Source organism: Schistocerca americana, chromosome 2 (assembly GCF_021461395.2).
Source record: "Schistocerca americana isolate TAMUIC-IGC-003095 chromosome 2, iqSchAmer2.1, whole genome shotgun sequence".
NCBI lineage: Eukaryota > Metazoa > Arthropoda > Insecta > Orthoptera > Acrididae > Schistocerca > Schistocerca americana.
In genome coordinates, this window is record NC_060120.1 from 385,299,359 (window position 1) to 385,317,710 (window position 18,352).

Consider the following 18,352-nt stretch of genomic DNA (forward strand, 5'->3'; position numbering starts at 1 on the left):
TGCATACAAGTTTATCTATAGGCAGATCTGTGAAGACTGATAAAATAGTTCAAATGTGCTGAGGTAAGTGATGGAGCCAAAACAGTTTGAGGGATTGTTCTGACTGTAGTCCCTGTCCAGCCCGCACACACAGTGAACGGATCACTTGGGAGGGGGCACCATTGGCACCCGCTTCACTATCAGTGATATTATGCAGAAGTGATTCTGGCAGCAGCACAAAATGCTGCAAAATTGTTTGCTTTAGAACTGCAAAAGACTGTTTAGAGAAACATGTCTGCTAGTTGTTCACTAACACTTAAGTCCAGTTGTGCAGTAACTACATGAATTGTTCCATGTCCAACATAATACTGTGGAAACGAAGATGGCTTCCACTTTTGTTAACCGCAATTGAGCATTTGTAGGCTAAAATGGGAGAATCTTGACATTCCTAATGCCCATGTGGTTGCCATTGCTTGCAGTCACTGCATGTGTTGCAGTAGAATCTTGCTGTTGAGTTTGAGGTTCTTCTCTTACAGAAGTGGAATTGCTAGAAGCCATTGTGATCGGTTTTTAGCAATACACTTGTAGAAGATAATTGTCCAATTTGATGTCAGCACTGTAGGAAATTGATATCCTCTTCAGTAAAATGATGTACACTTGACTTGATGTACTACACACTTTACTTTCAAAATATGGTATGGTATATGTGTGGATGGATGTGTGTGTGTGTGTGCGAGTGTGTGCCCGTCCTTTTTTCCCCCTAGGGTGGGTCTTTCCGCTCCCGGGATTGGAGTGGCTCCTTGCCCTCTCCCTTGAGACCCGCATCCTTTCGTCTTTCCCTCTCCTTCCCTCTTTCCTGGCGGGGCGACCGTTGGTTGCGAGGGCTGGAATTTTGTGTGTATATTTGTGTTTGTTTGTGTGTCTGTCGACGTACCAGCGCTTTCGTTTGGTGAGTCACATCATCTTTGTTTTCGGATATATTACTTTCAAAATTAATATACGTTAACTGAACACATGTGTAAACTCTACAGTACAATACAAACATAGAACCAAACTTGACTAACAAAGAACAAGGGTACAAAAATAACATATACTTTTAAAAAAATCCTTAAGCTTTAATGCTCACACTGATTCAACTTGTGTCGGTCTTATTGTCTTGACATTGCCGCAAGTGTAATATCTCATGTACAATGAAGAACGTGTACAGTGAATAGCAGTCTGCAGTACCCATTTGATTCTACTTTTCCTCAAAAGATAAAGCATAACCTATATCTCACTTGGCCTCCTGCTGCGAAAAGGTATCTGTGCTCCACATTGGTGCCAAGCATGTAATTCTGTAATTCACTACCTGAAAGTGATGCTATGAGCTATTGAGCCATATGTTGAAATAAGAAATAAGTGTCTGAAGCAAAAAACTGTTTTATTTGTATTTAATTTTCAACCACAGTTCTCAAAATGGCATCCTTTGTGGATGAAATAATAACCTCGTTTGTCTGGACTAACTTAGACCAGTAACATGGAGACAACAATGTTTTTATACATCGAGGGCAGTGCAGTGAGACAGAGTGGTGGTCCTCCCTAGATTTGATAACATAGTGTTCACAAAGAGATGACTTGCAAACAACAATGATTGCAGTCCCTGGTGCCCAGTAAGTAGAGACCCTACATAGTTTCACAGTTGAGCATGTGATTCATCCCATAACAAATAAAGGGTCCCATACTAACAGCAATAGAAAAGAAATAAGAACTGCACACTAACGATTCTGGAGGTTCTGTAGCCTGTCCATTTGAACAACAGCACTAGAAATCAGACTAAAAGCCAGGTAAGATTACCCTAGCTGCTACTGATGACAAGGCCAAATGACCTGTTTTTAAGACATTGTGAGAACTTGTATAAAAAGGAAATAATCACTTGCAAAAACTGTAAAATTATGAGACGGAACTACTGGTCAGTACTTAACTTCAGGATACAAAAATTCATTTTGTTGATAGAAACGTATAACAGTACATGACACAACTGTAGCTTTTGGAACTGTTATTTCTATACTGGCCATCAGTTCTGTCCTAACCCTAGTGGGAAGTGCATTATACATGAAGAGTGGTCCCATTGATATGGTGTAGGCCTACCTTGTACAGCCTTGAATGGTACAGAAGAATCCAATTCTGTTATCTTTCAGTGCTACAAATATGTATTTCTCTGCAGAGGAAATTAGTCAATATGCACTAGGTTTGTTTTTTCCTGTTTTAAACATGTTGAACGTATTTGATAAAACTCCACCAACATTACATATTCCCATTGGCACTTTAGCGTGAGTGTTTGGGAACGATATGTGACATTTATCTGTGCACTCTGAGAAACAGTTAGCAATCAAGCTTAAAGTGTTCTTCCTTCTTCACTATTCCCCAACCACACACTAACTCAAATCTGTTATCCTTTAATAAGAAAAGATGCACTGCTACTGATAATTTTATACACACTGCTTTAGTCTTTTTGGACAAAGGCTTTATGTATAACCTTCATAATCAGTTACAACATCCTTATTCCATTCTCCAACTCCAATTATATAAACAACAACAACAATAATAAAATTCATTGCCATGTAGGACATTGATTTCCTCCCAGATGCTAGACAGAAGGCTAGACTGTACAGCATGTCTGGAATTTTGTGGACAGATGTTACAAGCAAAGTATGGATAGTGAACTGTTGAATATAGTACTCATTTTACACAGAACTGTTTCATTCATTTTAATGTACCATAGTGACTTAAAAGTGAAATATTCAATTAATCTCAATGGGAAATTGTTTCAGTCAATGTTTCGATTATATGTTTTTAGACTACGAAGAAGTCGCCGACAGGCTCTGTTCGATGCTGTAAGAGATGATATCCTAGGCTTCTCTGCAGATTTAGGAGATGATTTTGTCACAAATGGTCTGCAGAGTATAGACATCAGGCCATTCATACCAGCTGGAGAATATTCACCAGACTGTGATTCACCAGAAGACCGAGCTCCATGTGATCCAGCATACCCATACCGCAGCATCACTGGCAGGTGCAACAATCTGCGAAACCCTAATCTCGGCAAGAGCACTAGCACATTTGCTCGCCTTTTACCTGCAGCCTATGAGAATGGTATGTAGCTTGCATTTGATTTTTAAATTTATTCACATAACATTTAAGAGAATTGATACATTTTCCTTTTTGCCATAAGAAGACAGTAACAGTACATCTAAACATAATTCATAGTTAAAGCTTGTCCTCTCAATTTATTTTAATGCATACTATTACTATACACACTCCTTTGAAGTGCAACATGTCTGCAAAGTCTCTCCAAGGCTCTGAGCTTTGTGTGTGTCACCTTGTGAGATGCGTAAGGTTGGCAACACATTCATGTCGCTGTATAAGCTAGGGCCTGGGACTCACTCTTAGTGGCTGCAGTTATGTTGGGAGATGGGATTCAGCATTATTACAATTGAAACAATGAAATTGATTAATTGTATTAATTACAATTAAAGACACTATGCTCAGCAATGTAGGAACATGCGAGGCAATACTGACCCTACGACTTTTCATAGAAGGTAGGTTAAGGAAAGGCAAACCTATGTTTGTAGTATTTGTAGACTTAGAGAAAGCTTTTGACAATGTTGACTGGAATGCTCTCTTTCAAATTCTAAAGGTGGCAGGGTAAAATACAGGGAGCAAATCCCAGAACCTTCATTATTAATGTACAATATTATGCATGTATGTACATATGTAAGGCTACCGTACTTTTCAAAGTATGTCCATATCAAACAGTTTAATACTTTCCTATCAGTTATATCTCATGCTCTTGTTATCATAGGCTGTAGAACTGGTCAGTGGTCTATAGTGAATCTGAGCAGACTGATTGAATCAGTAAGCTTTTCATCCTTTTTTTACCTTTTCACTTAGTGAAGTGGAAATAATATCACTTAGCATGAATGGTAAACAGGCAATCTGGTTAACATACTTATGAACAGATGTTATTGTATTCTTGTATGCATATAAATTACTCTCCATTAATTCAGGATGCTCATTGAAACAAGATATATTTTCAGTACTTTTCTTCTCCTTTACTGACAATCAGAACACTTTTCACCATAGAAGTAGTTAAGTCCACCATGTTTTGCATACTGTTACTCCCTATTGTCTTATGGTGTTATCTTTTGGGGCAGTGCAGCTGAAGTAAATACTGTATTTATTCATAAAAAAGCAGAGTGAATATTGTGTGAAGTAGGTAACCAAACATCTCACAAAAACCTCTTGAAATTCCTTGCAATTTTTACTCATATCTCAGTACAGTTACTCTTAATAGTATTTGTTGCTAATAATATAAATCACTTTGTTGAACTATGATTCATTCAACCAAACTATCATACCTAACACAATTTTCTTTCAAAAACTACTTTCCTTTCTAAGATTCAGAGTGAGGTATTTTATTCTGCTGAAACACTTGTGTCACCAATAAAGCAAGAAATCAGAATCCCTGGAAATTCTGGAGAATATTAAAACATTTTGTGTTAGCTACACCTTCTGTAATTGTGTGCTAATCTAGATTCTAGGGCAGAATACTAATGTTGGCTGCATGACTGACAGCAATAAAATTATGTTGCAGAATTGCTGAATATACTACCATTTGGAAATATGAGGTGTGATCAAAAAGCAACAGGAATTTTTTAATTTTGTGGGATTTATATGCCCAATTTTCATTTTTTTTGTCTTGTTTGTACACATGTACCTGATACCATTTTCAGCTGTTTTGAATATTTAGTTTTTGTTGTTAGTCGAAAAGGCTATGTTTGGAGCATTCATCGAATTTTTACTTATTGAAAAGACAGATCAAAGAATTTCCATTAAATTTTGCTTGAAAATGGAATAAAGTGCAGCACCATATTCGAAATGTTGACTGCGACTTTTGATGACTCTGCTATGAGTCAGACAAGAATTTGTGAGTGCTATAAAAATATCAAAGAGGGTCGAGTAGATGTTGAAGATGACTACAGCCCTGGACACCCTGGCACATCAGTTACTGACAACAATGTGGAAGAAATAAAGAAAATTGTTCTGAAAGGTCACCAAATCACCATCAGAGAGGTTACTGATGATATTAGCATGGCCTTTGGCTCATGAAAAGCAGTGTCTTTGGACTTTTTGCCATGAAACGTGTAGCAGCAAAGTTTATTCTGGGCCACAAAATGTGTAGCAACGAAGTTTTTTCTGAAATTGTTGAACTTAGACAAAAAATGACATCATTAGACATCATTCAGAAATTGCTGAATGAAGCCAATGACAATCCAGAACATCTAAAGAAGGTTATAACAGGTGACAAACCATGGATATGCGGTGAGACGTTGAAGCCAAGGCCCAGTCATCCCAATAGAAACTGCATGAAGAGTCAAGGCTGATAAAATTTTGATAAGTTTGATCACATGTGAAGGTTTTTCTCACTATTTTCTTAAATTACAATGAGACAGTGCATCATGAGTTCCTGCATTATAGTCATTCGGTCAATAAGGAATTCTACCTTCTAGTTACGAGCCGTTTGCATGAAGCAGTCCAAAGAAAACAACCAGAATTGTGGCAAAACTGCTTGTGGAAATTGCATCATGATAATACTCCTGCTAGCACCTCAATCAATGTTCATGATTTCTTTGGCAAAAAAATAAAACTGTTGTGTTGCCTCAGCAACCACATTTGCTGAACCTGACCTGCTATTTTCTGCTCCCAAAGCTAAAGAGAACCAGGAAAGGATAATGTTTGGCCACCATTGATAAGAGAAAAACAGAATTGCTGAAGGAGCTGAACACCACAACGAAAAGTGAGTTCCAGAAGTGCTTTTAAAATTAGAATAAGTGCTGGCACCAATATATTATATCTCAGGGGAATTACTTTAGATGGGATGAAGTTATGCTGATGAATAAATAAAGATTATTTTTAAAAAATGAAAATTCATGTTACTTTTTGATCACACATCATATTAGTCCCAAAAGCTAGGATAGTTTCTTGTACTTTTAAATGTATTTATTAGTAGTACTAAGAATTTTTCCCGCTAAAGGTAAGTAATGGCCACCAATTTTGTCTCATAATTTTATAGTCCTCTTAGTAAATTTGGTAGTTTCAGTTCTCTGAGACTGGAGATGTGTGTGTAAATTGCGTGAGTGTGTGTGTGTGTGTGTGTGTGTGTGTGTGTGTGTGTGTGTGTGTGTGTGTCTACTGCTGACAAAGGCCTTAATGGCCGAAAGCTATGATTGTGTGAATCTTTTTATTGTGCCTATCATGGCTCAGCATCTCCGCTATATGGTGAGTAGCAACTTTCCTTCTCTCGAATTGTTCTTAGTAAATTTTCCTTTTCATACAATTCGCTAGTAGCAATGCGTATTGTAGACAAAACTATATTGTTGCAAATGTAGATACTGTTATTCTTTGATAAATATAAACAAGAAATGGGGTTAATATTTTAATTTGGTGGAGCCCTGATAATTTAACCATGTTAAATGTAGCCTGTTGTTATCGGGATTGCTTGATCTTTACCTTATTGACAAGTCTACATTATAAGCTTATGGGATTTTTATTTTTCTAAAAGTATTTCTTTAACAACTCATCACAGTAGCTTCCTAATATGGTACCGACAATTAAGTATTTAACTTTGTGACACTTTAACATCCTCACTCTTTGGCTAAAAAATCATAAATTATGTTATTGCATTGTTTCATTGCACCACTGTACTGTATGACTGGATTGGCCCTATCGTTTCATTGCTGGAACAAATATCCAAAATCCATTTACATGTTTTGTGGGATATTTTGAAGAGTTATTTTGTGATAACTAGGTGAGGCAGGCACTTAAATAATTCATGTACTTTTCTGTTTTCTTTTAGCATTAATTTGAATGTATGTGTCTTTTGTATGTTTGAACAGTGGCAGTAGTTGATTAATTTCTACTTTTATTGCATGTTTGTTTTTATATTACATTTCCTTCAGACTGAAGAAAATTCTTTAATCTCTCAAATGTGTAGTGTTGATTATGGCTCTTGACCGACTGTCACAGTGTACGGTGACAAAGGTCATTACAAGCTAATGAAAAAGCTGTATTGGTATGGGATGCAAAGGAAATGCTACTCCATAGTAAAATTGTACATGACAAATGGAAAACAATGTACGGAAGTCAGACATACTGATGAGAAAATATAATCAGTTACAGATTTGAGCTAAAAATGGTCAAACAAGGTTTCATGCTCAGGGCAATACTATTTATTCTCTTTGTAAATGATTTTCCAGGCAGTATAAATCAGCAACTTACAATTTATACTGATGACAGTGAAATTAACTGTGCGGCTCACATGAAGGAAGAGCTTGAAAAGGAAGTAATCCTGAATGCTGAAAATGGAAATAGTATCTACTACAAAATAATCGCATCATAAATCAATGTAAAACAATGTATGCAGAATTTCAAACCAAACAGAGGGAAATGTATAATGTAAATACTAAACTAAATAGAGAAGCAATTAAAGAACTAAGAAGCACAAATTTTTAGTATTGCATGATATGGCAGAGGGGGGCGGGGGGCGGCACTAAACACCCCATGTAAAAATTAGGTGCACAGACCAGACCAAGATCTGCAAAACAGTATATGGATGAGAGATTTCTCCGGATTATGTACTATTATCACAGTGGCAGTGAAAACAAGTAACAGTTACCTCCTTGATAAAGGTATACATGACCATACAACAATAGAAAAGAAACATTATTACTTAAGACACCAAAAACTCAAACTGACAATGATTGCTCTAGGTGCAGCAGGGAAAAGGTTTTTTAATAAGCTATCTAGATCTATTAAGAAAATAAAAGGGACTAAAATATTTAATAATTACTTAAAATATATCTCAGAGAGAAATGTGTATACAGTAGAGTGACTATTTAAAATCTAACTAAATTTCGGGTGTTACATTATAACAGGAAATTTGTAATATATATATATATATATATATATATATATATATATATATATATATATAAAAAGACCTTTTATCTGCTTGTAAAATTTTATCCTATTTTTATTGTACATTATTTTACATTCACTGAAATTAAGCCTTGATGTAATATAAAATGGTTAATGCAAGCTGTCTGCTTATAAAACAGTGTGACACATCCAATCTCAGCTGAAAACTGTCAGCTAGAGTCCCAGGAAAAGAATATATAAATAAGCAAGTGTTTTGCAAGTGACATAACAGTAGGCTTCTTTGATACTCTTTGATACTGTTCAGTGAGGTTTCTAGATGTGAATTGCTGTCCTTGGTTTATTTCTCTATTTGCCATCTCTGATACATGAATTTTTTCAGTTGCATTTTGAAATATCATGTACTGAGAAGTCATCTTTCAATGCCTACTGTATCAGTCTTTAATGTTCAGGATTGGTTAGTGGAAGAATAACAGTCTGCTGCATCCACAGTAAAATATAATAATGATCATTAACTGTAATGTGAAATACTTATGCATATCACTGAATGAAATTGTTTAACAGCAATAGCGAGACCACGGCTGAGCTCGGTGTCAGGAGGTCCATTGCCTTCTCCACGCCTCATATCCACTACAATTCATGTTGATATCAGCAATCTACATAATCGGTACAGCCTAATGTTGATGCAGTTTGCACAGTTCCTTGACCATGATCTTACATTCACTCCAGTTCACAGAGGTATGTAACTTTGTTAAAAGAATTTATAGTCTAGATAATGATAAAATCAATCAATGGCTTCTCCTTGCACAATCAATAAAGTTTTGCATGTTTATAGTAAATATGTATGTGCCTCAGGCCATGATTTTCATCTGTGCAATGTGACAAGTATCCGTGGTTCATTTTACCTAAATAATAGTTATAGAAAACAGCATGTCTTGAGTGATTACCTATACTGCTTTTAAAAGTATTACAGAATAATACTAGAAACTGAGAAATCTGATGCACCTATTCAGGAAGCGAGGAGATGAATCAGACATGAATCAAATCTTCACATTAAAATTGAACAAAGCTCTGGGCCCCTATGGAATCCCTGTCAGATTCTATACTGAATTTGCAGCTGAGTTAGCCTCTCTTTTAATCTATTGTAGATCTCTTGAGCAAAAGCTGTATCCAGTTCTTGGAAAAAGGCACAGGTCACACTCATCCACAAGAGGGGTAGTAGAAGTGATCCACAAAATTACTGTCCAATATCCTTGAAATGGATTTGTTGTAGAATCTTAGAACTTATTCTGAGCTCAGAATAGTGAGGTATCTTGAACAGAATAACCTCCTCAATGCCAATCAGAAGTGGATTTCAAAAACATCAATCATATGAAACCCAACTCACGCTTTTCTCACATGATATACTGAAAGCTTGGGTCAAGGCAACCTGGTAGACGCAGTATTTATTGATTTCCGAAAAGCATTTGACTCAGTACCACACCTAGGCTTATTGACAAGAGTACGATCATATGGGGTATCAAGTGAAGTATGTGACTGGCTTGAGGACTTTTTGATAGGGAGGACACAGCATGTTAACTTGGAAGGAGAGTCAGTGTCAGATGTAGAAGTAGCTTTGTGTGTGCCCCAGGGAAGTGTGTTGGGACCCTTGCTGTTCATATTGTATATTAATGACCTTGCAGACAATATTAATAGTAAAATCAAGCTTTTTGCAAATGATGCAGTTATCTATAGTGAGGTACTATCTGAAAGAAGCTGCATAAATATTCAGTCAGATCTTGATAAGATTTCAATGTGGTGAGGAGATTGGAAACTTGCTCTAAATGTAAATGTTAAAAAAAAAAAAAAAGAGTAGTATCCTATGACTATAAATCAATGAGTCACTGTTGGAATTGGCAACTCATAGGAATACTTATAGGAATACTTAGTAGGGGCGTTAAATGGAATGATCACATAGGTTCAGTCATGGGTAAAGCAGGTGGTAGACATCAGGTTATTGGTAGAGTACTGGGGAAATGCAATTAGTCTACAAAGGAGATTGCATACGAATCAGTCATGCGACCAGCTCTAGAATATTGCTCAAATGTGTGGGACCCATAATGGATAGGACTAACAGGGTGTACTGAACACGTACATAGAAGGGCAGCATGAATGGTCACAGGTTTGCATAATTCATGGGAGAGAGCCACAGAGATACTGAAGGAACTGAAATGCAAGACTCTTCAAGATAGATGTAAACTATCTCGAGAAAGTCTACTAACAAAATTCCAAGATCTGGCTTTAAATGATGACTCTAGGAATATACTACAACCCCCTACGTATCGCTCCATTAGGGATCTTGAGAATAATTGCTGCTTGCACAGAGGCATTCGATCAGTCATTCTTCCCACACTCCATATGTGAATTGAACAGGAAGAAACCCTAATAACTGGTACAATGGGATGTGCCCTGTGCCATGCACCTCATGGTATTTGCAAAGTATAGATGTAGATGTAGATTTTATTAAATACTGATGGTCAGATAATTGGCCAACATTTCTGTGAATAAATGGTTGACTACCCTCATGGGACTAATACCTCTAATATACAATAACTGCAGAAGACAGCCCAAGCTAATCAGTGCAGTTGTGTAAGAGTGACATACAATTACTGCTGTTTTATGTATGGTATGTGTTGGGTAGTAAGCTATATATACTCTTAACATTGCTACTATTTAAACAGAGTAAACGAAAATAGAAGAAAAATCACTGTGCTTTGTTCCTGATTTAGTGATTGTAATTTGTTTCTGCAACTGTTAACATCATTCACATGACTAGTTTCACAAGTTCTAAATTTTTTACGTTTGTTGAAGTTCTGTAAAACATAGAGAATATGTGTATGTGTTCATAAGTATGTTTCTGTGAGTTGCAGTACTTTTGTTGACAAATAAACTCTAATTTTAGGAATATCAACAGTTTTATAGCTTCGTAGTTGATAATATACTGAATAATTTTCACTAAAATGAAATTTCAGTTAAGTGTAGATAAAAAAAGACAGTCACAAAATATCAGCAAAGAAAGGTGCACTGTTAGTAAAAGGTTGGTGCCTTTTGGAACTAGTCTTCACACAGCATTGGAAAAAAATGTGCTTACCAGTAAACAATAAAATCATACAAATACTCTTTCTCTCCAACAGGCATTATTCCCATTCAAAGGTGGGTACATATAGTCATAAAAGACAGTAGCTTTCAGATGTAGGAACTCCTTCATTTGAAAGAGGGGAAGGAATTGTTAGAAGAAACAGAAGTAAACTGAAATTAATTAGGAGCTACACAGGAACCCAGGTTAAAGGAGACAGAGTTTCCCAAATCTTTAGGCTGAAAATTATACTCACATTAGAAGATCCTAAGCCGAGTCTTTTGAGATAAGGAAACAGTGGTTGAAAATCAAAATTTCAGGCAGTACAACACTGCAATTGCACAAGTACAATTACTAGGCCCTAATCTGCTGCCATCCCATTTGAATGGTACGTGTTACCAGGCATTCACCCAAGGTGTGCTGTCACAGTTTTTGGAAATAATGCCACTAGTTGCCTGTTGCAAGATTTTGTTTCAGCACAACAGTGCAGCATCACACTATACTATTAAAACCCCTGAGTGCCCGCAGAACAGATACCCTCATCACTGGATTGGAAGAAAGTGCTGTGGCCAATGTGATAGCAGGATCTCATTCCTATGGATTTTTTTTCTCTTTGGTTACATGAAGTATGAAAACCCAATTGGAGAGGAACTGTTTGGTAGGGTCCTAGCTACCTGTCTCACTGTTCAACAGTCAAGAGAGTTATTTTAGATACCACACCCAAATTTATGCACCACTGTAATGCATGCATTGAAACTGGCATTCATTATTTTAATCAGTTACTGTAAGCAAAGCGTATTGCTACAAAGTGTAAGTTACTTTTGTAAACAAGGAACTAAATATTTGTTCCTGGTCATCAGTTCCTGATTTCAAAATACTACATTTAGAATCCTTTTCTATCATAATAATTTGGATCCAAAAGGTGTGGGACATCCTGCTGAATATAGTCAGAATGTTACAACTGCCACATACAAAGTTTATAATCCTTTAAAAATAATAAGATGTGCCTTTAAGGTACTCTATTATATAAGGAGCATTCAAATGAAACCTGGTCACTAGTGAAAATTAATGGTAACAATTTTATTAACTCAAAAATGTAGTTATACACAGTACACATAATCAAAAATAGTCACTGAAACTGTTGGCACATTTATCCAATTGCGACACTAGCAGGTCAATTCCATCCTTGAAGAAGCTAGTAGGCTGCTGTCAGATCCAGATCTGGACCCAGTCACACACTTCGTCATCCATTGTGAATCAGTGTCCATGAATAGCTTGTTTTAGAGGTCCAGACACATGAAAGTCAATGGTGAAAGGTCAGGACCATAGGGTGGATGTTCCAGCATTTCCCACTGAAACTGCTGCAATGTCGTTTTCACTGCATTGGCCGTGCGTGAACGGGCATTACTATGCAGGAGGATAATGCTATTGGATAACGTGCCTTGGCGTTTCAACTTGATGGGTCATCTAAGGTTCTGTAAAGTGGCTTGATAACGCTTGGCATTGATGGTGGTTCCCCGTTCCAGAAACTCAACAAGCAGTGGGCCCTTGTGGTCAAAAGAGAAAGACATCATGACCTTACCACGTGTGCACAGCCTTTGATTTCTTTGGAGGTGGTGAAGTCACATGTTTCCACTGCTTGCTCTGATGCTTGCTTTCCAGTTCAAAATGGTGACACCATGTTTCATACCTGACAATAGGTGGCAGAAAGCCATATTCCTCCTCATGATAATGTTGCCAGTGACTCAAAGACAGTGCCATTCGAGTATTGCACTGTTTGGCAGTCAGTTGGCGGGGAACCCACTGCACACAGATGTTACAAAAGTTCAAGTGGTGATACATTATGGTGGGATGGTGCCCACATTAATACCCAGTAACCGATGGATCTCATCCATGGTGATTCTGCGGTTGAACAAGACTAAAGCATTCACTTCGCAACCATTTCTGGTGTGATGGATGAGCCTGTCCAGGACGAGCATCATCTTCCAGCGACTCGCACCCCCAAGGAATTGTTTGCACCATTCCACAACACATGGACAACTCAGGCTGTACTCACAGTACACAGCCTTCATACATCAATACATTTCATGGCCTCCGACTCCCTCCGCTGCCAAAAATTGAATCACTCCTCATTGTTCCTGCTTACTCGCCTGCATGTTTGGTAGTGGATGATAACTCCTCTTCGGCATGAAACCACACTGGTGCTATGCAACATCAAGCGGTGTGCACGCGTCAGTCTTTCTACCAATAGATGGTGCCACCATACCCACAGTTACATGGTGCCAACTTACGTGTAAGGCAAAATTAGACACACTGATCAGGTTTCATTTGAATGAACCTCATATGTTATAAGTTTTCATTGTTCAATGCTGACATGTTTCCACACCAGACTGTTAGTATTTTTTGGTGTATTTATTTCAGTTCTGTATCATGTAGTTGTTTCACTTTGGACAAAATGTAACTTTAAGGCAGTGGTAATGCCATAAAATAAAGAAAAGTGTTCTATTATTGATGAAACAGCAGAGTTAGATGTAGCTTAGAAGTTCTCTTTCAATATGTATGTCAGGTTGACTTGCTTTGAAAATCTTGTTTCATGATTTGCACTTACAGAGAGTAATACATCCCATGCCACCATCAGGTGTGAATGCAGATGTCACATAGCTGGCATATAATCCTTTGCCATTATCATAAAGTAAAAAGAAAAAAGTGGGTGCAGTTGTGAAAGTTAACATTTGAAATTTGTTTATTATCTCTTGGACTTCCTTTAATATTACTGTCATTTCTCTGCAGGGTTCTTCACTTCAATTCCTGATTGCCGTTCATGCAATTCACCAAATACAGTGCATCCTGAGTGCATGCCTATTCCAATCCCCAGGCATGACCATTTCTATCCACAAGTAAACCAGACGACTGGAGAACCAGTGTGCTTGCCATTCATGCGCTCTTTACCTGGACAACAGCACCTTGGTAAATATATGTGTTTGGTTATTGCTGTTGTTGGTGGTTTGTGTGTGTGTGTGTGTGTGTGTGTGTGTGTGTGTGTGTGTGTGTGTGTGTGTGCGTGCGTGTGTGCTTTAGACAACTGCAAAAGACTTGCCTTTTATGTTTGCGGTGTAGTGAAAGTGTTCCAATTATATACTGTTATTATACCTTGGTTGTACTATTTATCACATTCAGAAATTTAGGTGTATGTGTAATGGTTTTTCCCTTGTCAGTGTGTTAATGTTATGTACTTATTTCTGTTACCATTGATAGGACCAAGAGACCAGATTAATCAGAACTCAGCATTCTTGGATGCCTCTCAAATTTATGGAGAACACACATGCTTGGCGAGACAACTAAGATCTTTTGGTGGACGTTTGAATGTGACACAACATCCAGTGCAAGGAAAGGATCTTCTCCCTAATTCACCTGTACATCCGGAGTGCAAGGCTCCTTCTGGATACTGTTTCATAGCAGGTACATTTTGTCAGGAAAATATTTTCAGAGTTTTGGGTACTGTAAATGGAAGGAGAAGTTTGCTCACTTCCAGCAAGGTATGTTTCAGAAAAGACCTCCAGGTATAACATTTCCTAAAACAAAGGGAAGTCCAGGATGGAATAACAACATCTCTCCTCTCCCCTCCCTCCCGCCCCCCTACCCCTACCCCTCCACCTCCACCCTCGGCACAGCCTCCTGACACTGCCTCCAGCAGGGGATCCTGTCCCCACCGCGTCACCCTTCTATCCCACCCACACTTTGCCCCATGCCACCTCCTCACGGCTGCCACCCAGATTGCTACACACATCAGACGAAAGTGCAATCTGCTCTCAGGTGCCAGGGGCTAGAGACAGTAGCCATGTACGTGTGAGTTGTGCTTGTCTGAGTGTGTGTGTGTGTGTGTGTGTGTGTGTGTGTGTGTGTTTTCTATTTCATACAAAGGACTTTTTGTACAAAAGATAGAATGTTTGGCATCCTTTTCATTGTGCCTGTCTGCAACTCAGTGCCTTCATTATTTCATTTCCTGCCAATATGAAGGGGAGAAGAATATGATTGCTATATTGTTTTTAAAAGTTATTGACAAATGAAAAAGAGGAGGTTGCATTAGTTTCTGCAACAATTACCTATGGAATTGCCTAGCACTAAAAGTGAATATCTACAAAAATTTCTAATTTTGCTTATCTGTTGAGTTTTATGAAAACTAGAGATTTTGGCTAACCAACACATAATTAACAATTTAACATATGTAATAAAAATTAATCCATTCATATATAATAAAAATTATTCTATTCCACCTTGGCATGGTGGTACAGTGACCTCCTGTTTCTACTATTTAAAAAACAGTCTCAGGTTGCAAAATGTTCTTTATTAACTTAAGTCCTTAACTTACATTAATAAAGAACATTCTGCAACCAGAATTGCTTTATAAATAGTACAGAAGTAAAACTCAATAAATGAAAGGAAAATGATAGTATCAGAGGAAGCAACATTAATTGGTTAAATTACATAACCATAATTCACAGGAAATTATTAATTCTGATAACTGTCAAGAATTGTGAAATAATACGAAGTAATTCTGCACATCATGTGATGACTGGCAGCTCACCCTTACCTACCTTATCCTTTACCTAAATATTGCCTTTGCTAATCACTACTGCCACTACTTAAAATCCTCGAACTTTCAACCTCTGGGTCTACAAGCAAGCGCACTGTAATTTTCCTTGAATTCAGCTGCAAATTTTAGAAACACCTCGCATTACCATGTTAAGGTATCCACTCTGTTGGTATAAAACTTCAAAAGTGATGTCCCTCGCCTGATCTCCAGCGACCACCATCCTGTCATTCAGAACTCTGTCCCTGACAAACCAACCCCCCTCCTCTCCACCCTCTGTAGCCTGCAAACCCAGCTTGGGCTCCCCCATTAAAGTCCCTCTTCTGGTACATCTACTACCAAAATTCACCCTTAACCAGAAACATATTATAACACCTCACAATCCTGGGAAACATTTATTGCTAAATCCATCATCCAGAACATCCTTTAATCCAGAGACGTACATTTTTTTTGAAAGGCTTAACCTTCTAGATCTACATCCATCCTCTACAAACTGCTGTGAAGTGCATGACAGAGGTTATGTCCCATTGTACTACTTATTAGGTTTCTTCCCGTTCCATTCATGTACTGAGCACAGGAAGTATGATAGTGTATATGCCTCTGCTGTACATAATCTTCATGTCTGTGTTCAGTTTCTTCAGCATCTCTGTGATACTCTGCAAAGGTCAAATAAATCTGTGATCATTCATACTACCCTCCTCTGTGTATGTTCAATAACTCCTGGTAGTTCTATTTGGTACAGGTCCCATTTGGTACAGGTTCCATATACTTGAGCAATATTCTCCAACGTGTCACACAAGTGGTTTGTAAGCAATCTCCTTTGTAGGCTGATATAATTTTCCAAGTATTCTATCTAGAAACTAAAGTCTACCACCTGCTTTACACACCTTCAGTCTCATATCCACAGCCAATCACTCTGCACCAGTCAAAGATATCTTATTCACTCATAACCTGAACAGGAAATAGCACTTCACTACCCAGTCATAGTCCACAACCATTGGAACAACTATTTAACCCGTGTACTACAGTTCCTGAACATCTCATTCAGAGCCCCAACAGTCACATTCAGCCCTGGTAGATGAGCATTTTAAACTCATCATACAGAGCCTCTCCTGCTACATAAGACAACAACTCATACTGGAACATTTCAAATCCAATCCCTCACCTCTCTCTCTTGGGACCCTGCTTGTCATTACTGATGCAGCCTTTCTTTAGACCATTGTCTCATATACATATGGCCTCTAAATTCTAAAACACTGCCTCTCCCATGCCCATGTGAAGCCCTCTGAAAAAACCTTCTTTATTGTCACTCAATCCAACTTTATTGTTAGATCTAAACCTCAGACAATTCAAAACTGAAAAGTATGCAACAATACCTGCACTTCAGCAGTTGCTACACCTTCCACTTCAAACTATCATATCACTAAAACCTAGGCAGCCATAGTGAACATACCTATTCCAACACTGAATTCGTCAACACCTACACCAACAGCCTCTCACAGGCTTTCCTCTTCCATTACTACTACACATGAAGGTTGGAACTTTAATAGTGGCAACTATTTATTTACAGCTCATACAAAATGGATACGTATTTCAAAGTTTTACTGACTTTCAAAGTAGTCACCAGCATTGTATGTAACCTGTTGCCAGCAATGTGGAAGTCATAGGATACTCTTAGCAGTGCCAGTTGTGTTGACAGTTCGAGTGGCGTGATCTATTGCCCGACAAATTTGTAGCCCTTCTGAAGCAAATGCTGTGAAGTGTTTCCTTCATTTTAGAAATCGAGATGAACTCACGAGGGCTTAAGTCATGGGAGCGCAGTAGGTGGTATAGCACTTAGCAGCCCCATCAGTCAAACAAATCAGTAATAGCTTGCATTGTACATGCTTGAACATTGTCCTGCAAAATGATGTTCAGGTCCTGCAGAAAGTATCATCACTTCTGTCTCTAAGCTGGCCATAGGCTGTGTTCCAAACATGAACAGCATAGGAACAGAAGTGATGACACTTTCTGACTGATGGGGCTGCTATGTGCTATACCACCTGCTGCACCCCCCTGACTGAAGTCCGTTTAAGTTCATCTCGATTTCTAAACTGAAGGAAACATTTCACGGCATTCGCTTCAGAATTGCTACAAATTCCTCGGGCAGAGACCGCGCCACTCAAACTGTCAACACAACTGGCACTGCTAAAAGTATCCTACAACTTCCACATCGCTTGCAATGGGTTACATAAAATGCTGGTGACTACTTTGAAGATCAGTAAAACTTAGAAACACATATCTATTTTGTATGAACTGTAAATAAATAGTTGTCACTATTAAAGTTCCAACCCTCGTAGATTTTATTCACAAACAAATCCGTTCAGTTGTCATTTCTGACTCCCACGAATACAACTTGGAACTTCCAAAAGGCTCAAAGCATCCATTTTGTCACCCAGTACCACATAAGCCTCAAAATATTAGTCTGTCAGGGCTATGACTTTCTTAAGTCAGGCCCTGAAATAAGATTGATCCTCCCTGATATTCTTCTTACACTACTCACGATTGCCATCCTTCACCCTCTTAACATTGTAACATCCTCGTTGAACCCTGTGACACTCCCAGGCCTTTATTCTTACCCCAAGATTCCTACCACTGCAATCAGTCTCACTGTCAATCCTGCCCCAGAACACACCCACTACCATTAACTCTAT

At 38.1% G+C, this 18,352-nt stretch overlaps 1 protein-coding gene across 1 annotated transcript in view; it reads left to right on the forward strand.

Moving 5' to 3' along the window:
• Positions 1-18,352, forward strand: part of LOC124594102 — a 394,923-nt gene that overhangs the window by 313,074 nt on the left and 63,497 nt on the right. The window contains exons 16-19 of the mRNA XM_047132453.1: positions 2,816-3,111; positions 8,518-8,691; positions 13,859-14,035; positions 14,324-14,527. Coding sequence (XP_046988409.1) covers positions 2,816-3,111; positions 8,518-8,691; positions 13,859-14,035; positions 14,324-14,527 — 851 coding nt within the window. The remainder of the gene's footprint in view (positions 1-2,815; positions 3,112-8,517; positions 8,692-13,858; positions 14,036-14,323; positions 14,528-18,352) is intronic.